General features: G+C 39.4%; 1 protein-coding gene across 2 annotated transcripts in view; it reads left to right on the top strand.

Moving 5' to 3' along the window:
- Nucleotides 1–20,534: 20,534 nt before the first annotated feature.
- The window catches only part of LOC139166919 (uncharacterized), a 49,961-nt gene continuing 48,780 nt past the window's right edge, over nt 20,535–21,715 (top strand). The window contains exon 1 of one of the 2 annotated variants that reach the window (XM_070751155.1): nt 20,535–20,687. Coding sequence is in view for 1 of the 2 variants with exons in the window: in XM_070751156.1 (XP_070607257.1) it covers nt 20,706–20,811 (106 nt within the window). In the remaining variant the exon portion in view is untranslated. Of the gene's footprint in view, nt 20,812–21,715 lie in introns of both variants that reach the window. The other variant, XM_070751156.1, reaches the window with a different exon arrangement.

Genomic DNA, 21,715 nt, shown 5'->3' with positions numbered 1-21,715 from the left:
TTAATCTTAGGCTACACCGCTATGTATAAAACAAGTGACATCTTCAAATGGGTGAGAAAAATGAGCCAAAAGACTCTGAGTCATTAAGTGCACATTAACTACATCTTGTCACATTAACTATAGGGTGTAACACCAATTTTCTCTTCTTTGTCATGATCTAACACTATCCTTCTGTGTGTACATGCTATATACCCACTGTACCATTCAGGCAACATGGTAGCCTATTCTCCATTTTAACATTTATGGTTGGTTCTCTTAATGATTTGCTACAGAGACATGCTATCTAGCATGCTACCTCTCACTGAATCAAAGATCATCAGAAAAATGCACCAAACTTATATTTGTTGGAGCAAAATAAATATCAAGTTTCAATTAACTGCATAGGAATTTCTTTAGTCATTTAAATTTTGGTTTACTGCCTGATTAGGTGTCACATACAGATAATCCTCAACTTACAACTGTTCATTTAGTGACCATTCCAAGTTACAATGACACTGAAAAAAAGTGACCTATGATCATTTTTGTGATTAATGCAGCATCCCCTTGGTCACATGATCAAACTTCAGATGTTTGCAATTGGTTCATATTTATGATGGTGGCAGAATCCTGAGATCACATGATCAGCTTTTGCAATCTTCTGACAAGCAAAGGCAATAGGGAATCCAGATTCACTTAACAACCATGTTACTACCATCACTTAACTAAAGCAATGATTCACTTAACAATGGTGGCAAGAAAAGTCGTAAAATGGGGCAAACTAACTTAACAAATGTTAATTAGCAACATAAATTTTGGGCTCAATTGTGGTCGTAACTCAAGGACTACCTGTATACACTTTTTTGAAGAATAAAAATTGCATGGAAAATGTTTACATACCAGATGGGCTGCAAAAATCATGAGCACCACTAGAGAAGGCATGGTATCCAAGGTGTGCATAAAACATTTATAATTCTTGGCTGTCAATTATGTGTTACTCAGATTATTGCATCCTAAATCTGGTAAGATAACTTTATGGAGAAGTTACCTTCTAAATGCTACCTCTGTTATATTATTATTATTATTATTGTTATTATTATTATTATTATTATTATTATTATTATTATTATTTCAGTACAACACAGCAAACGAGATCACTATGCTGGATTTCGTATTTCATCATCAGTCGGGCGCTTCCCAAGCACCTAGGACTGCGTGATGTAGCGGCGAATTATGTTTGCCGATCCCAGTAAAGCGGCTGATGGGTACGCCTTGTTGTGTTAGTGGGGCTTGTGTGCTTCAATGAAGCTGAGAGATGTGCAGGTGGTGTGTAAACTACTGGTAGGTCTAACCTTGCCGGAGTGGTCAAAGCAGAGGAGCCAGACTAAACGTACCTAACCCATTTAAACTAATGGAGAGACAAAACAAAAGAAGTCCATACTGGCTCGGTCGTCGCCCAGGATAAAAAGGACCGCGGTGGCTGCTGTGGAACCTGGGCAGCCATCGACAAATGAGCTACAGGAACAAAACAAACGAAGCTTACAAATTATTATTATTATTATTATTATTATTATTATTATTATTATTATTATTTCTTAGATTTGTATGCCGCCCCTCTCCGTAGACTATATGGTATTTCGATACTATACCGTATACGCTATAGTATAATTGTTGTAAAGTATTTATGTAATGTAAAAATAAGAATGGTTCTAAATAGCTTGTTAAGATATTCATGAACTGGGAGAGCCACGTTAACAAGGTCAGCCAATGAATAGGCACCGCAACTAAGTCAGCCAATAGGAGCTAACCACTTCTGAGCATGCGCAGAGAACCGAAACTAAGATGCTTAAGGCTGGGCGTGGTACACTTTCTACTCTGCAATCTCCCTCTCTCTCTGAACTCTGCTGAAATGAAACTAACTGTTCTCTGCTACCTGTAACTGACTGAAGAGGAATTCTACTTGTACTATTGTAAATATATATATTATTATGTTTATAAAGAAGTTTATGAATCCAGCTGAATCAGTCATCTGTGTGAGCTTCTGGTTTTAATTTTGCAACAAACATTAATAGAGCTCCTGCCCAAAGTCAAATAAAATTATTAAAAACCTGAATTGGTGTTCAAGTTAAAGACACCTTTAAACCTTAGTTGCAAAGTTGCCATAGTTTAGAAACATTACTATATACTGTATATAGTAGTGTCTGGGTTATTGCAATTCAGATATGGTAGACTTAATCTATAGCAATTGTCCTATCAAGATGCAACAAAGGAAATGCAAAAGCATGAATCTGCTTGGCTCATTTGGACTACGCCTCTTCGTGAATTATTCAAATAACTACTATACAAATTATATAGAAGATAATTTGGGGCATGACTTGACCCTTTTTCTATGTTCTTCATCCTGTTTATTCTTTTTGTGTCATGGTATTTCAATAGTAAACTTATAAGGAAGTTTTCATTTTAAATTTTGTAAAATAATTCAAGATTTCTTTCCCCCATTTTGCTAATGAAGTAAAAAGCTCTTGCTAATTTCCCTTACAGCTTCTTTATTTAGGAATTCTTTCATTCTTGAAGCTGCCCAGTGTTTTGCATACTAACATGCAGTAATGGACAGCCAAAATGTTTACTGCCACACTGTGGGTGTGGCTTAATGGTCAGGTGACTTGGTAGGAGTGGCTTGAACAATCATCATCATTCAAGTGAACTGTTAAGTCCTCGACTTACAACCTTACCAGTGTTGCTCACTGGAATGACAATTTGCTTCACGTTTCCCCCGCTCTCCTTCCTGGGTGGCCCCCCCATATCAGGCTGGATAGTAGACAAGCAGGTGCTGCCAGAAGCATCTACTGCTACCATCCACACCTTCTGCTTGTACCTCGGGCAAGAGGTGGCTACGTGAGGCTGGAAAGGAGCCAGGCAGGAGAGAAGGAAGCTCGCCCGAGGTCAGGAAGGAGGAAAGAGGAAAAAAGCAAGGAGCGCAGATGCAGCAGCAGGGAAAAAAGGGAGAGCCGATCCAAGACCAGTAATCCAGGAAGTGGCAACCGCTGATCAGCTGGAGCTGTGCATGCAGCTTCATTTCCACCCTGTCCTGCCTACTTCCCACCCCTGCTAACATGTGATATGAAACAATCATCTTAAATAAGGATTGCCGGGATGGCGTAGCAGGTGGAGTGCTGTACTGCAGGCCACTGAAGTTGACTTGTAGATCTGAAGGTCAGCGGTTCAAATCTCTTCACCGGCTCAAGGTTGACTCAGCCTTCCATCCTTCCGAGGTGGGTAAAATGAGGACCCGGATTGTGGGGGCAATAGCCTAGCTCCGTTAAAAAAGTGCTATTGCTAACATGTTGTAAGCCGCCCTGAGTCTAAGGAGAAGGGCGGCATAAAAATCGAATAAATAAATAAATAAATAAATTGCAGGACAATTTATTAGGACTGCTATTTAGGGGAGATTTTATAGTTTCAACATCGTACCTCACATGCTGCCATCATAAGTCATGCCTTTCTGCCAGTATATTCTTAAGTATACACTAGCATACCTTTAAAAAGTAAATAAACTGTAATTTAAACAATATTTTACGTATCTTTTATCTTGGTTCCTTTTTTAGAAGCTTATTTGAAAGGGGAGGGGTAGCTAAAGAGAAATTTAAAGAGTACAGGGAACTAAAAAACTCCCCAAAATGCCATAAACAGCTCACTAAATAATAGTGCAGTTTTCAATGCTAATAGAATGTTTTAACACCTGAATACATTCGCATGCCTGATTAAACATTAACAACATAAACCCATAAAAGAAGATTATAAGTTCCAATATTTCCTTTCAAGGAACAGCATATTAACCACTGTTGTGTATGTTTTCAATTACATTTCTTTAATTTATTTCTGTTGCAGAAAACATAATATTATACATTACTTCTGTTTCAAAAACAAAAGATTATATTACATTTAGTCAATTGGAAACTACAAGTCGGCAAGTATATGTTCAAAGATTATCTCAGCTCAGCTAAAGTAGTAGTGTTTTCATTAGTCTGCCCTTATTGTGAAATTATCTTTGCAAATATAGATTTCATAATTGTTTCTGCACTCGCTACTCCTACCTGATTTCTCGTCTTTTCTCTTTTTTTCATATTTATCCTGTCTGATTAGATAAAGACAAAGGCCTCCTTTGACACCAGATAAGTTTGATCTTAATTGCTGAAAATTAGCTAAAAGGTTTCTTATTCCTACAGATTTATTTAATGTTTTAAACTATTTTTGAATTATATCTGTCGCTGTCCTCTTTATGTGTTGGTGCTTCATATTAAGGAGCATCTTAATTTATACCTACCACAATTTTTCTCCCATGAAAACCTAATAGATAAAACCAGGTGAGGTCTAGATTCCTAGGGAGAAGGGGCTGAACAGCAGAGAACCAAAAGCAGCCAAATTGAGATAGTTTATTTATTTATTTTATTTATTTATTCATTTGTCCAATACACAAATACATAGGAAGAAAATAAACATGAAGTAATATATATATAAGGATAAAAGTGAAAATAGAAGAGAAGATATATGAAAGGAAGAAAATATATATGATATATGAGATAAAGGAAAGACAATTGGACAGGGGACGAAAGGCAAACTAGTGCACTTATGTACGCCCCTTACTGACCTCTTAGGAACCTGGAGAGATCAATCGTGGAGAGTCTAAGGGAGAAATGTTGGGGTTAGGGGTTGACACTATTGAGTCCGGTAATGAGTTCCACGCTTCAACAACTTGATTGTTAAAGTCATATTTTTTACAGTCAAGTTTGGAGCAGTTCGTATTAAGTTTGAATCTGTTGCGTGCTCTTGTGTTGTTGTGGTTGAAGCGGAAGTAGTCATTGACTGGTAGGACATTGCAGCATATGATCTTGTGGGCAATACTTAAATCGTGTTTTAGGTGCTGTAGTTCTAGGCTTTCTAGACCCAGGATTGTTAGTCTATTTTCGTAGGATATTCTGTTTCGAGTGGAGGAATGAAGGGCTCTTCTGGTGAAATATCTTTGGACGTTTTCAAGGTTGTTAATGTCTGAGGTGTGGTATGGGTTCCAGACAGATGAGCAGTAGTCATGGGAGGGTCTGGCAAAAGTTTTGTAGGCTCTTGTGAGTAGTGTGAGATTGCCGGAACAGAAGCTACGTAGGATCAGGTTAACAACTCTAGAGGCCTTTTTGGCGATATTGTTGCAGTGGGCTTTAGCACTTAGATCATTTGATATTAGTATTCCAAGGTCTTTTACTGAGTGTGGGTTGACTGAGGGTTTGTTTATTCAGTTCGTATATGGGGTTTGGATTCTTTTTGCCGATGTGGAGGTAGAGCATTTGTTGGCTGATATTTGAAGTTGCCAGGTTAGACCAGTCCGAGACAAAGTCGAGGTCTTTTTGGAGAGTGAGTGATTTGTCAGTGGTGTTGAAAAGTTTTACGTCGTCGGCAAAAAGAACACAGTTGCTTTCGATATGGTCACAAAGGTCATTGATGTAGAGAATGAAGAGAGTAGGACCTAGTACACTTCCCTGGGGAACGCCGCTTTTGACAGGGACGGGGGTGGAAATGGCGCTTCCAATTTTGACAATTTGTTGCCTGTTTGACAGGAATGCAGTAATCCAGTTGTGGAGGAGTCCTGAGATGCCATAGGATTTGAGTTTTAGGAGTAGTTTGCTTAGGAGAAAGAGGGTAGATCCTCCCTAGGACTTCCCAGTGTATGTCTATAAAGCAGTGGTAATCAACTAGTGGTCCATTGACCATTGGTGGTTCGCAAGAAAAATTTGATCGTCTACAGAAAAATTATTTGCATATGTATTGCACTAAATCAGGGGTCCTCAAACTATGGCCCCTGGGCTGGATACATGCATTGAACACCTGTATTGCCATGGAGTCTCCCCATTCAGGGTCTTTTGTGTGGGGTGGAGGGAGGCAGAAATTTCGACTTAGGGTCTGCTTGAGCCTTCTGGTACGGGACTTTGGGAGGAGGCTGGAGGGAAGTACCACTGGTAGTGAAGAGCTGAAGGGCCCTGTTCCAATGGGACTGCATCATGGCCTGGAACTGGCTGACCATCTCAGCCTGTTGAGCCTCCAACCTTGAACTCCTGCAGTTCTTCCATCTGCTTGGAATGCCTATGCTTGTAGTCCTCAGTGAGGTGCTTCTGCTGAGCCTCCTTCACGGTTAGATCCAATTTGAACTGAGTCAGCTATTCTGCCAACTGTTTCTTATGGTGGTTGCTTAGCTCCAACAACTGCTTCTTGTTGAGTTCCTAAGGAGCCAGGTGGGCAGGAAAGGGAGAAGTGACTAAATGCCAGCGACGTGGCACCAAGTTGGCCACGCCTACCCAGTCACATGACCACCTAGCCACACCCACCCAGCCAGTCATTAGGCAGATGATGTTAGTGGTCTGCGGGATTTAAAATTATGAATTTAATGGTCCCTGAGGTTCAAAATGTTGGGGAACCCTGCTTTAAAGGATGTAGTTTAATGTTATCCAATAGTAGATCTTTAATGTTGCTTTAGTTTGTCAAGATTTCTGACTATAGGAGAGGGGCAATAAAGGAAACCACTTAGAAGTAACCGTATGTCTTTCTTGGTTTGGGGGGCCTGACACCAGAACAATGTCAATATGCTACTGGCAAACTAGCATGGCCCTGGCTCAGTTAAGAACACAAGAACATAAGAAGAGCCTGCTGAATCAGTCCAAAGTCTATTGAGTCCAGCATTCTCTGTCACATAGTGGCCCACCAATTGTACATGGGAATCTTGAGCAGAAAGAGAAGGCAAAATCCTCTCTTTCCCTTGAGCCCCAACAAATGGTACCCAAGGGAACCATTGCCATCTGCAATGACGGGCGAAATTTTTGCGATGAGAACGCTGATTGGCCGAGATTTCGGGCCATCAGCGTTGTCGGGCAAACTTTTTGCGATGACAATGCTGATTGGCCAAGATTTCGGCCAATCAGCAATGACGGGCGAAATTTTTGCGATGAGAATGCTGATTGGCTGAGATTTCGGGCCATCAGTGTTGTCGGGCAAACTTTTTGCAACGACAATGCTGATTGACCAAGAGCAATGGCAGACGAAAGTTTGGTGATGACGTATGACATCATCGGGTGGGAAAAACCGTGGTATAAAAAAACCCCATGGAGTATTTTTTAATTAATATTTTTTGAAAAACCGTCGTATAGCCGTTTCACGAAGTTTGAACCCGCGAAAATCGAGGGATCACTGTATACCACTCTTACAGGGAATATCACAACCAAGGCAAACTTGGTGAAATCAGAACAAAACTGTCAAAATTGAACATTACTGGTAATTTGCAAACTAAAATGGTTACATCATATGAGAGGAACATTAATTCTTTTACTCCTCACACACACACACACACACACACACACACACACACAAAGCAGAAAATAAATGGAGTAACCATCATTATTAACAGAAAGGTGATAAAGTCAATATGGCTGTACCCGAAGTAATGAAAGAATGATCCCCATTTGAAGCCAAGGCAAACCAATCAATATTATGGTAATTCAATCTATGCTCCAGTCAGAGATACAAAGAAAACAAAAGCTGAACACTTCTATCGAGTCTTTCAACTCCTTATTGACCCAACAACGTTGTATTAATTATAGGAGACTAGAATGCTTAAGTTGGAAGTTAGATAGCATCTGAAGTGAAAATGTGAAACAGAAGTCAGACTAATGGAGTGAGGCCAAGGAAATTCACTATTCGTAGGAAACACCTTCTTCCCACAACTGTTCTGACCCGGCCTTAGCAGAAATAAAAAACAAACTCCTGGTCTTGAAAAAAAAAACCTCTTTATTTATCTCCTATGAATTATTAGCATTTACACACTGAAAATTCCAGGCAATTGTCTTTCAAAGGACTATTTTATGCAATGTCTGACTTCCATTATTTCTTACTGTACCCCTAAGCAACAAACTAAACTCAGGCTCATGTATTATATAAACATCTACAACAATATGAGCAATTTAGTAATGTATACAATCAATCTGAGTATGAGGATACTACCTTAAATAAAAAAGAAAAGAGTGAGATGTAGGTTATCATCAATCATTGCCAACAATATGGAGTGCCTAGCTTGGCTAATGTTGACTGAATATTCTGCTCTCTGTTCTATCTAAGTGTAAAGGTTACTCACTGTACTCTTTGTTCTACTTAGAGAACAAGTTACTTACTCTTCTATTGTTCTATTTAAGAGCAAAGTTCTATTAAACTAGCAATCATGTATTCACTTATACATTTGATATGATCTGTCTTTATGATTCAGAGGTTTCTTTAGCTGTTAACCTGTTACTAGTTAGCTATCTTTCGGGTAAGTCAATCATTGGAATTGTGTGCACAACAAGTTTTCTATAAGAATAAATGCATTTTTCTATTCGAGCAAGGAGGCTTCTCAGCTAAGAGAGACTTCTAAACACAGAGGCTTCTCAGAGAGAACTTCTTAGCTCAGAAAAGCTTTGCTCAGAAATCATGTCTCAGCATCCATGATTACTACAAGAAAGAATTAGACTTTGTGTCATTAGTATAGTGACAGCATCCAGCCCCTGATCCTCAAATGATCTTACTCAGCAGCTTCATTTAATTGTTCAACAAGAAAGATAACAAAACGGGACTATTTCAGGACCCCATAGTTTAATAAATGTGGAACTAAGCAGAAGCCCCCTACGGCTATCCTCTGGAGCCAACACTAAAAGTTAGAGTAGAAGCAATGAAAACCAAAGAATTCAGATTCAAGAGCACATAGATGTCTAAACAAAACATTACAGCCGAGCAAAAAAGAACAGGAAACAGGTGTTTGCCAGTAGAGTTCAATGGGAGAAAGAAGAAAAGGAAAGGAAATAATTAGAGAGAATATGCAATTTCAAGGATTATGTGCTCAGTAGTAATAGATGAAAAAAATATTTTTTAAAAAAATATTTAATATATTTATATGATCACCCATCTTACAGTTACAACTTTGTGCAGTAAATATTTAAACCAATACAAAAACCCATCAAATAAAGACAGAGACAGACTGACGTAATTGAGGCCAGTCCACAATAATTATACATAGACTGTTCCATCTGTACAGTCTGGAGGACAGAAGGAAAAGGGGGGACATGATCGAAACATTTAAATATGTTAAAGGGTTAAATAAGGTTCAGGAGGGAAGTGTTTTTAATAGGAAAGTGAACACAAGAACAAGGGGACACAATCTGAGGTTAGTTGGGGGAAAGATCAGAAGCAACATGAGAAAATATTATTTCACTGAAAGAGTAGTAGATGCTTGGAACAAACTTCCAGCAGATGTGGTTGGTAAATCCAGAGTAACTGAATTTAAACATGCCTGGGATAAATATATATCCATCCTAAGATAAAATACAAGAAATAGAATAAGGGCAGACTAGATGGACCATGAGGTCTTTTTTCTGCCGTCAATCTTCTATGTTTCTAGGTTTCCCGAAAATGCACCACCATACCCTAATGCCTGGTGGGAAAGACACCTCCTCGAGCCCCTATAAAAAGCCAGCAGGGTCAACAATATCCTGGATACTGCCAAGTGGCATTGTTTTATAGAGGAGACCCAGAGTACGCCTACCTTCTTGGTGGGATAGGCAGATTCAATAGGAGACATATGCTCTTATAAGTAGTGTACACTTGTGCCATAAAGGCTTTTCTAGGTGTTAACCATCAAACAAATTTTCCAATGGAGTTTGATGAGAAAAATTAAGCAAGAGTCTTTATAGATTGCCTTTGAAGAACAGGTAATATAAACAAAAGGTAATATAAACAAAAGAAGAAGAAAGCTTTTGTTGGTAAAAAGAAAAGGAATCAGTAATCAAGTCATAATATTTGTAATCAAACTGTGTTTCTGCCTGAGATTAAAACTATCATATAGCATACTTGAATTAAGTGCAGGTTTGTGGTAATTCTTGATGAAAAAGCCAAAGGATAAGAACATAAGAAGAGTCATGCTGAATCAGGCCAAAGCCCATCGAGTCCAGCATTCTGTGTCACACAGTAGCCCACCAATTTTACATGGGGATCTTGAGCAGAAAGAGAAGGCAAGACCCTCCGTTTCCCCTGACCCCCAACAAATGGTACTCAAGGGAATCCTGCCTTCCTCAACCAACATAGAGGCGGCACATGGACATCCGTTTCAATAACCACTGATACACTTGGCATCCATGAATCTGTCTAATCCTGCCTTGAAGCTATCAAGGCTGACAGCTGTCACGACCTCTTCTGGAAGTGAATTCCATAAACCAATGACCCTCTGGGTGAAGAAATATTTCCCTTTATTTGTCCTCGCTTTGTTACCTATGAGCTTTAGGGAGGGCCCCCTCAACCTAGTATTGGGATTTTTCTCTATCCACCTTTTCTATCCCATGCATGATTTTATACACTTCGATCTAAACAGTAAGTGACCACACTTCCACTAATGAAGATGGTGGCTTCTCACATTAAACAAAAGAGATACTACAAAGGAATCTGATAAAAAAGGAACACTCCATAATAATGCAATCCGAGAAGAATGTCTAATGCATAATACAAACATTTAGGATGTGATCAGAACAAAAAGACAGCTTTTATGCCCTCTTAAAAAAACCCTTAGTATCTAAAATTTAGAAGAGAAAATACGTTCTGAAACAAGAGGCACTGTAGTAGATTCCTGAGAGGGAATGCAAATGGCCGAGAGAAGAATTGTGTTAGATATGTTAGTTTTTTTAGTCACTACAACAAGGAACTGGAACAAATGTGGGCCCATTAAATCCACTGGCTCGTGAAATGTACAGTTGGCTGGGAGCAAGGATCAGGAATATCACAGAACAGCTTCCAACATCCATTGATAATTATCCCTTTTAGCTAATCCATGTGAAGACAACTGACAGTTACATCCATATCACTATACTGCATGTGTATGATGGATTATTTAACAGGTTTTGATGGGGGAAAGTGGTTTGTGGAAGATGTACTGTTTGCACAGGATAGACTACATGTCACAAGATCTAATATGTGTCAATTTCACTAGATAGATCAGACCAGGAAATCAATTCCATAGGTAGGCTACAAAACTTTTATTGGCTGCAATAAAAGTTTCGCCAGACCAATCCTTGAATACAGCTCATCTGTTTGGAACCCATACTGTATTTCGGACATAAACACTCTAGAAAATGTCCAGAAATACCTTACTAGAAGAGCCCTCCACTTCTCCACTCACAACAGAATACCCTACACAACTAGACTTACAATCCTAGGTTTAGAAATCTTAGAACTACGTCACCTTAAACAAGACCTACGCATAGCCCATAAAATCATCTGCTACAACATCCTTCCTGTCAATGACTACTTCAGCTTCAACCACAACAACACACAAGCACACAACAGATAGAAACCTAAAGTAAATCGCTCTAAACTCGACTGCAGAAAATACTACTTTGGTAACTGAATAGTTAATCTATGGAACTCACTACCTGACTCTGTAGTATCATCACCTAAACCCCAAAACCTGACCCTTAGACTATCCACTGTTGACCTCTCCAGATTCCTAAGAGGTCAGTAAGGGGCGTGAATAAGTACACCAGAGTGTCTTCCGTCCCCTGTCTTAAGGTTTCTCTTTTACTAGAATCATGTATCATGTATAAAGATATTGTTATATCTTTGTATACTACCAATATGTACTTGACAAAACACAAATAAACAAACAAACAAATAAATAAATAAATAAATAAACAAATAAATCACAGCACCTTGCTGTTCTGACCCAGCCTCAGCAGAAGCAAGAAACAGACTCCTTGTCATGAAAAAAGCCTATTTGTGAATTAATTTCATTTACCCACCGAAAAGTCCAGACAGTAGTCCTTCAAGGAGTTAATGGCAGCAACAGACCTTATTAGTTACTTGCAATATTTGCAAGGCCGTATGCTCCCAGCCACAAAAGCTGCAAATTAAGTTCTGATAAGCAACCTTTGTGGCATGACACACAATGAGCCAAATTTTCAGAAATCCGAACTGTTGCCTCCTATGACAACCACTCCCCTTTCCTTCTATTTATTCCCCAGCCAGAGAGGGGCCATTCAGTGCCCACATGTGCTTTGCTTCCTGAGTCGACTCTTTGTCTTCCATTGTTCACCTCTCCTAACAGTTCTGCGCATGCGTGCATCTGGAATAGACCTCCTCACTCATATTGACCTCCAAAAGCAGCTCCCTCTCCAGTGGCTGGGAAATGTTGGACAGCCCTGGATCTATCTCTATGTCCAACACAGAGCATCCACCAGTGCCTTCCCAAGACTCCTGAACTGGCCCAAATTCCTCCTCAATCTCCTCATTGTCTGAGTCTGAGCTCTGCTGGCACCTGGTGGGCCATAACGGTTGCAAATCTGATTGTCCTATACTACCTTCTTCCTGTAGTTCAATGAATGAGGAAGGCATCTTCTTGAGTGCAATATTATCGTGCTATGGGCTTAAAAACGTTTTCTGTGCCTTTTGTCTAGGCCAGAGGTAGGCAAAGTTGGCTCTTCTGTGACTGGTGGACTTCAACTCCCAGAATTCCTGAGCTAGCATGATTGGCTCAGGAATTCTGGGAGTTGAAGTCTACAAGTCACAGAAGAGCCAACTTTGCCTACCCCTGGCCCAGGCAACAGATTCTGCTGTGTATCTCTATGAAGGTCATCTTCCTTACTCCCTATGTGTCAGCCTCTGCATTTTTTCTCTTCCGGCCTGCTTGTATCAGCTTCCATTTGAAATGGTGGGAGGGGGGGAGGACACTGGAATTCTGGGGGAGGAGAGATGTGCTGGGGGGCCCCAATGAGAAATTTTGAAAAGTAATAGGGAGGAAAGGTGTCACCCTTCTCTTCCTAGCACTGCTATGCAGCTAAGACTTGTTTATCACCAGCCAAAAGCCAACTGCCATCCCATACCAGATGTAGTGAACCTAACGGAGGATGCACCCACCTGACACCTAAGAACATAGGGGACTGGGTGGATGGCCCAGAGAGGTTGCTGGGAGGGATTTGTGATTTTTGTAATACAGTGATACATCGTCTTACAAACGCCTCATCATACAAACTTTTCGAGATACAAACCCGGGGTTTAAGATTTTTTTGCCTCTTCTTACAAACTATTTTCACCTTACAAACCCACCGGCACCCCTGGGATGCCCCGCCTCCGGACTTCTGTTGCCAGCAAAGCACCCGTTTTTACGCTGCTGGGATTTCCCTGAGGGTGGGGTTTTGAGGACTTTGGTGTTTTTGCAATGCTGCGTTTTCACTGAGGCTCCCTTCGCTGGAAAACCCCACCTACGGACTTCCATTGCCAGCAAAGCATTGTTTTTGCAATGCTGGGATTCCCCTGCTGGGATTCCCTGCAGCATCGCAAAAACACAGAAGTCCAGAGGTGGGGTTTCCCATGAAGGGGAGCCTCAGGGAAATCCTAGCAGCACAAAAACGGGGGCTTCGGCTGGCAAAAGGGATGAATTTTGGGCTTGCACACATTAATTGCTTTTCCATTGATTCCTATGGGAAACATTGTTTCGTCTTACAAACTTTTCACCTTAAGAACCTCATCCCGGAACCAATTAAGTTTGTAAGACAAGGTATCACTATACATATTCTGTGCGCTTTTCCCCTCAGATTTTGCTTTGCTTTTGATGTGTTTGCTTCTGATCTAGTAAAAGTACTCTTTTAAGTACAAATGGATTCTTGAGTTTTACTTTCCTGGATTCTAAAGAGAAACAGACCCGACACGATGGTTTGTTTGCAGCACAGTGAGTTTGAGCTAGAGGGCTTTCCAATAAATCCTATGGGGAGTTAAAATGAAAACTGTAAAGAAAGGGCCTCATTAGTACTATAGACGGAGAGTTCTTAATGGGATCTATTGTAGTGGAAAAATTAACCCAACCAACAAAATGGAGGCTGCGTCTCTTCCTTTCTTCTGCCTTTTAGATATTACCAAGGTCAAACCAGTTTCTCTCTTTGCCTAATTCCATCAGATCCAAATTGACCCTCTCTGTTCCTTTCAAAGTCCCCTGAAATCCCATCTGAACTAAATAATAGAAGCCTCCACATGAGCTCACAAGTACAGCCCAAGGGCAGCCTTTACATGGAAACTGCAATCTAGAAACACCCAAGGTTAACCTTTCATCCTCTGTCAGCTGATGACCTCAGCATTCCATCTCTTCAAAATGGACTTCCCTGGCTTTGCTGCATGTACAATTGTACTCACCCCACGTACACTGATCAGGATCTGTCCAGCTTTTCCAAATTGGTCAGCGAATCAGGTCCCTAGGATTCCTGCCTTGTAGCCCTCAATTTTCTGTAAAAATATCTGTTTTCCCCATTGTTCAAAGTCCCTCTTTCTTCTAAAGCAAGCATCCAGTGATCATTGAAATAAACATGGCTCTTTTCCTCAGCATTGTCATCCTTATTTTGGAAAACTGCACTGAAGAAGAACTCCTATTGGCCATTTATTGCTACTTTTTTTTTGCCTCTTTAGAAGATCCACATGACAACCCAACGTACTTAAGAGAGTTTGAAGAAGACCTTTGTCAAAGGCCTTTTGAACACTCAAGTATATGAAGTCAGCAGGTTCTCTCATGACAATTTGTAGCGATTTTCCATACTAGACACTTAGCTGGCTTTAGCAAAATTATCTGGATCTGCCAACAAATGATGTATTGATTACTCCTGAGACTGAGCCCAATTCAAGAGAAAAATTAAATATATATTTGTTTATGTGATCAGAAGTTTGGCTATATATATATATATATATATATATATATATCGGCGAAATCACATTCACCATCTTCAGGCTGTAGTTCCAATCTTTGTGTTGTTTTAAATGGAATTTAAAACAACATTCCATTTAAACAACACAAAGATTGGAACTACAGCCTGAAGATGGTGAATGTGATTTCGCCGAATTTAAAACAACATTCCATTTAAAACAACACAAAGATTGGAACTACAGCCTGAAGATGGTGAATGTGATTTCGCCGAAACGTCGCATAGACATGCAAAACATTACACAGGGCAAAACCCGAACTCAGAACAATCTACATACATATACCCGTGAAAATTTACGAAAACAAATATATATATATATATATATATATATATATATATATATATATATATGTATGTCACATGTTTTTTTTGCTGAATTTGAAAATTAAGGGAGACTAGGATAGATCTATTTCGGCCTTATTTTGGCCTCATCAGCTAGCCATACCCACTGGGACTTGAACCTGCAACCTTTGCCTTGTAAGGCAGAGAATTATGCTCTAGGCTACAGTATCCAATCCCTTCAGCTCTGCACCAGGGAAGGGTTACATATTTTCTGTCGAATCATCCTGGTGTATCGAAGGAACATCACAGCTCCTTATTTGCCTCTCGGCCCAACCCAGGGCCATTTCCAAGGCAGTTAATTTTATTAATTTTACTGTATATATATATGCTCATAGTAAAATATATCTATGAAAGAATAGAAAAGAAGATATAGTAATAGAACATATCAATGAAAGAATAGAAGAAGAGATATAGGAATAGAAGAAAGGAATAGGAGATATTCTATGGCACCGGACCAGATTACCTCAGGGACCGCCTTCTGCTGCACGAATCCCAGCGACCAGTTAGGTCTCACAGAGTGGATCTTCTCCGGGTCCCGTCAACTAAGCAATGTCGCCTGGCTGGACCCAGGAGAAGAGCCTTCTCTGTGGCGGCCCCGGCCCTCTGGAACCAACTCCCCCCAGAGATTAGAACTGCCCCCACCCTCCTTGCCTTTCGTAAACAACTTAAAAACCACCTCTGCCGCCAGGCATGGGGGAATTGAGATCCTCTTTCCCCCGAGGCCTTTACAATTCTATGCATGGTATGTATGTATGTATGTTTGGTTTTTATATTAATAGATTTTTAATCATCAATACCAAATTACTATTGTACACTGTTTTATTGTCGCTGTTAGCCGCCCCGAGTCTCTGGAGAGGGGCGGCATACAAATCCAATAAATAAATAAATAAATAAATAAATGTAGGAGAGCAATAGGACAGGGGACAGAAGGCACTGTAGTGCACTTGTACTCACCCCTTACTGACCTCTTAGGAATCTGGATAGGTCAACCGTAGATAATCTAAGGATAAAGTGTTGGGGGTTTGGGGATGACACTACGGAGTCCGGTAATGAGTTCCACGCTTCGACAACTCGGTTACGGAAGTCATATTTTTTACAGTCAAGTTTGGAGCGGTTAATATTAAGTTTAAATCTGTTGTGCGCTCTTGTGTTGTTGTGGTTGAAGCTGAAGTAGTTCAAAGTATTGAGTGTGCATAATAAGGACCTTGTGTAATTTCTCAAGGTCCCCTAGAATATCTTCTCTTTTACTTCAGTATGCTTTATTTCAATTTATTTTCTGTTTTACATTACAATTTTAAAAAAAAATTGAATCTCTGCCATAGCCATACTTTCTTTGAGCATCCTTACTCCTTTGCTCTCCACGACCACACTTCTCTTTAGTTTTTATGTTTAGATTTTCAAAAACAAAATTGTATTTTTCCATACGCTTCTCAAATATTCATTCAGATATCAGAATGCAAAAATGGGGAATATGTTGGCAAGGATTGACTGTTGTGGCCCTTCATTCACTCACTTTTTCTAGTCTGAGAAGGAAACCCTCAGAATATTCTTTGACTACACATTTCTATTAAAAAGTTATTTATTCAAACGTCTTACACTAATTTTAAAGATAAATATGTTCTTAAATTAATAATAAAATTGAAAGTCTTATTGTAATCATTTGCATTTTAAGAGGCATTTCTTAAATACAAAACTTTTGCCAGACTTGAATACAGTTCATCTGTCAGGAACCCATACCACATCTCGGACATCAACACCCTTGAAAATGTCCAAAGAGACTTCACCGGAAGAGCCATTCACTCCTCCACTGGAAACAGAATACCCTACGAAAGCAGACTATCAATTCTAGGTCTAGAAAGCTTAGAACTACGTCGCCTAAAACACAATCGAAGTATTGCCCACAAGATCATATGCTGCAACATTCTCCCTGTCAATGACTACTTCAGCTTCAATCGCAACAACACAAGAGCACGCAATAGATTCAAACTTAATATTAACCGCTCCAAACTTGACTGCAAAAAATATGACTTCAGCAACCGAGTAGTCGAAGCTTGGAACTCATTACCTGACTCAGTAATGTCAACCCCTAACCCCCAACATTTTCCCCTTAGACTATCCACGATTGACCTCTCCAGGTTCCTTAGAGGTCAGTAAGGGGCGTGCATAACTGCACCAGTGTGCCTTCCATCCCCTGTCCAATTATCTCTCCTTATCTCATTTATCTTTTCTTCCTTTCAAATATGTTCACCTATACTTTTATATCTTTTCTTTTCTTCTGTTCTTTTCTTTATTTATATTATTACATATCTATTCTCTTCAATGTGTATTATGTATTGGACAAAATAAATAAATAAAATAAATAAATAATTTATTAGTTTCCTGTATGTGTGTATTCTTTTGCTTCTATCTAATTTAGAATCAGCTAGTATTCATCCCTTTAAAAATATCTTTATCTCTAAGGCAGAGTGGTATTACAGATGCATTGATATACCTTGTACATTGATTCCTTCTTCAAAAGACCTCTTATGTTCTTGCCTCTAAAACAGTATATAGATACTAGTATACTTAACGGTATTTCTTGCAACCCATTGGTTAATAAATCCCAGCTTAAATATGTTTAAATTCTCATAATTTTAATGCAATCTATTTAAACCCACTGCAATAATGACATTTGGAAGAGCTTATTTTGAGATGAATTGAGCTTCAAATGGAGTATTCCAGGGATGTATTATCTGAAACTATTAAAGATGAAAGATATAAATATAGAGTCCTTGGTGCTCTTTGAGCTGGGTTGTTTGCTTTCAGACATTTCATTATTATCCCAATGAGATAATGCCAAGTGCAGTGAGTGTGAAGTTTTCTTCCTGTTTATATATAGAGGCCTACCCTGTTAGGTGAGGTGTTCATAGGTCTTCATAGTTTCTTGCTGAGAGAATTGTTTTCTGCTTGGTTATTTGTCTGGAATTAATACCTGCTTATTTCAGTGTCAGTTGCTGGAGAGGATGTGGTCTAATCTTTTTGTTTCCTTCTTACCTTTTTTATTGTCTCTTTAAAATGGAGTGAATATGGTTTATCTCCATGTATGTATTGATGGCTGGATTTTTTTAATGCCAAGGAGAAAGTTACTATATCTCAAATGTACTGTATATGGATAGAGGGAAAACTCCATAGTACTGATGATGTTACCTAGTCAGTTAGTGAAACATCTGCAAGCAAGCCACCAAGCTGAGAGCACCAGATTGTCCACAATTCACCAAGATGAGATACATCTATTGTCTTCTTTTAGAATTTATAGATTTTTTTTTAACACACTCTGATTTTCTCAATATTTTGTTTGCGTAACAAACAAAAAACCATATCATTAAACTATCTGTTGGGAAATTTTCAAAAAAACTTTTTAGAAATATTTAACAGGTAGAATTTACAGACCTTCCCCAATGAATGAATAATGCTATAGCAAAGTTCTTTTTCTTCTTATTTATTTAATACTTACCTGTTGCATAAACGAATGTGCATTGTTTGCATTTTTCTTGCATGTTCTTATGCATAGATTTATGTACAAACTTAAAATCATAGCCTATGATATTTAGAAACCTAGTCAGAAGGCACAAAACTCCAACCTTTTGTAATCTGACACAATTAATGCAGGATATTTAAACTCTAACTCAAGTTTAGAAACTCTAAATTTTCATTTATACTGATAGAAAACATCTTAAAAGCTGTAGAGTAATCGGGTCAACAGATAAGTTAACACTGTTTACAACATCTGATAAATTTATAGATATGAATTCACTCTTTTCTTTCTTCTTTCTCTTCTTTTTTATGTTTCCCCTTCTTTTACCTTCTTTCTCTTTCCTCTTCCTTTTTCTTTCCTTCTCTCCCTTTCCCTTTAGCTTCCCCCCCCCTTTTATATATATATTGCTAAAAAAAAAGGGAACACTCAAATAACACATCCTTGATCTGAATGAATGAAATATTTTCATTGAATACTTTTGTTCTGTACAAAGTTGAATGTGCACACCAGCATTGATTGTCAATCAGTGTTGCTTCCTTAGTGGACAGTTTGATTTCACAGAAGTTTGATTTACTTGGAGTTATATTGTGTTGTTTAAGTGTTCCCTTTAATTTTTTTGAGCAGTGTATATAAGTGTGTACAGTACTTTGACTTATAACTGTATATTCAAAATTCATATACATTTGTACCAATATTTGCATAGTCTTTTTGCTTTATGTATCCCCTCCCCTATTTATCTTCAATAAAGATTATATTTTCTTTTTTAAAAAAAATAAAAAATAAATGTTTCACCCAAGAACCATTTTGAACTATAATTACACTGAGAGTACTTTGGCGGACTTCAACTCCCAGAATTCCCCAGCCAACAAAGCAGGCTGAAGAATTTTGGCAGTTGAAGTCCGCCAGGCTTAAAGTTGCCAAGGTTGGAGACCTCTTTGCTAGCCCGAGAAACGCGTTTCCCTAAAAGATGAGCAGGGTCGCCCCTTTCCCTTCTTCCAGGACCACCTTTGGGCTGAGCAGTCAAAGAAGGGAAAAGATTTACTGTGATATTTACTACTTTCAAATAGAAGCATATAGCTTTTACATTCCAATTTTAGAAACAGGGATTTGTTGATTTCATCATTATACAAATAGGCAAAGAGTCTACTTCAATTATTATATTTGCATTTATTTTGTGGATACTTTATAAACTTCTCTATGCTTCAATTTCTAGAAATTAAATTAAAATGTGCCATAGTACTTTAGTAATTAGGTACAGTATAATAATAATAACATCACTGACTACTGTATATAATAGAAATTGGTTCAACTGCAGCAATTCTGGCTCTTGCGGAAGTCAGAAAAATTACTGCTTCTACTCCTTGTACTATAATTATTTAATAATAATAATAATAATAATAATAATAATAATAATAATAAGAAGAAGAAGAAGAAGAAGAAGAAGAAGAAGAAGAAGAAGATCATTGACTAAATAATAGAAATGGGTTCAACTGCAGCAATTCTGACTCTTATGGAAGTCAGAAATAATAACTGCTGCAGAGTCCTTTCTACTGCGGGTGGTTTTAGAACAGGGGTCTCCAACCTTGGCAAATTTTAAGCTTTGGCGGACTTCAACTCCCAGAATTCCCCAGCCAACAAAGCCAACTGAGGAATTCTGGGAATTGAAGTCCGCCAGGGTTAAAGTTGCCAAGGTTGGAGACCCCTTGTTGTAGAGTCTGCTATCCCGAGAAACGCATTTCCTTAGAGGGAGGGGAGGAATTGCCGCTTTCCCTTCTTCCAGGACCGCCTTCGGGCTGAGCAGTCGAAGAAGGGAACAAATCCTCGCCTTTTCTTGGCTCCCGCCAGCCTAATACAAGGCCTTCAAGGCGGGAGGGCGCCCTCTGCGGTTTGCTCGCGTCGCGCTTTGACCCGGGCCGGAGCGAGGGACCCAGCGGGCTACGAACCTGTGGGAATGAGGTCACAGAGCAGCGAGGGTTCTGCCGCCGTGGCCCGCGTCTTAGCGACCGAACCCCGAAGGGAAATTCAAGGGATGTGAGGGAGTCTCTCCAGGCTCCTTACAGCAGGTAGTCGCTGGAGAGACCATGGCGCGCTTTGGCGCGGGTACAGCGCTCGCTCATCTCCTCCTCCTCGCTTTTCTGCCCAGCCGAGAAAGTCAGCCGGGGCTCCGGCTGGGGGAACGTGACCCAGGTAGCGTGGCTCGGGCTCAGGTAGGGTGGGGCCGCGGATGTGATGAACCCCATTTTTGGACCCCGAATCGCCATTTCGGCAACGCCTCTCCATAGTGCTTGGCATCACCTTGTCGGTGTAAAATTGGTTGGGGCCGCCTTCCCTGTCTGATTTGACAAGTGTCTGGGGTAGGCAAAGTTGGCTCTTCTATTACTTGTGGACTTCAACTCCCAGAATTCCTGAGTTAATCATGCTAGTTCAGGAATTCTGGGAGTTGAACTCCACATGTCATAGAAGAGCCAACTTGCCTACTGCTGGCATACTTGATCATAAATGGTTTTCTCGGGCTTGTGTAGTGAAACCAAGCATGGAAGAGAACCTGAACCCAGATGTTGCAGAGACACTTGGCCTTCCACACTGTTTAAACTCATCCACAAACTTTAAATCATGTACTGTCACTTTAACGGTACCTTTAGATATAATTGTGGTCAAAGAGCTGAAAAATCCTACTTAGGGTTTTGGGCAGCCTGTGAGCCAAGTTCTCTGGATCAAGAGGCTCAATGTTATTTTCTTAGTAAATAGTACACAATTTATACACAATTTGTGTCATATCAAGGTGAATTGGGCAGATACTAGTCACATAGCTGTATCCATTAGAACCAGAAATATATAGAATAGAATAGGATAGAATATCAATAGAATAGAGTAGAGTAGAATAGAATAGAATGGAATGGAATTCTTTATTGGCCAAGTGTGATTGGACAGACAAGGAATTTGTCTTTGGTGCATGTGCTCTCTGTGTACATATAAGAAAAAGATACATTTGTCAAGAATCATGAGGTACAACACTTAATGATTGTAATAGGGGTCAAATAAGCAATCAGGAAACAATATTAATATAAATCATAACAATACAAGCAACAAG

This window comes from Erythrolamprus reginae, chromosome 4 (assembly GCF_031021105.1).
Source record: "Erythrolamprus reginae isolate rEryReg1 chromosome 4, rEryReg1.hap1, whole genome shotgun sequence".
In the NCBI taxonomy this organism is placed as follows: Eukaryota; Metazoa; Chordata; class Lepidosauria; order Squamata; family Dipsadidae; genus Erythrolamprus; species Erythrolamprus reginae.
Note: the sequence above shows the minus strand (reverse complement) of the source record. Positions and strands in the feature narration are given on the sequence as shown.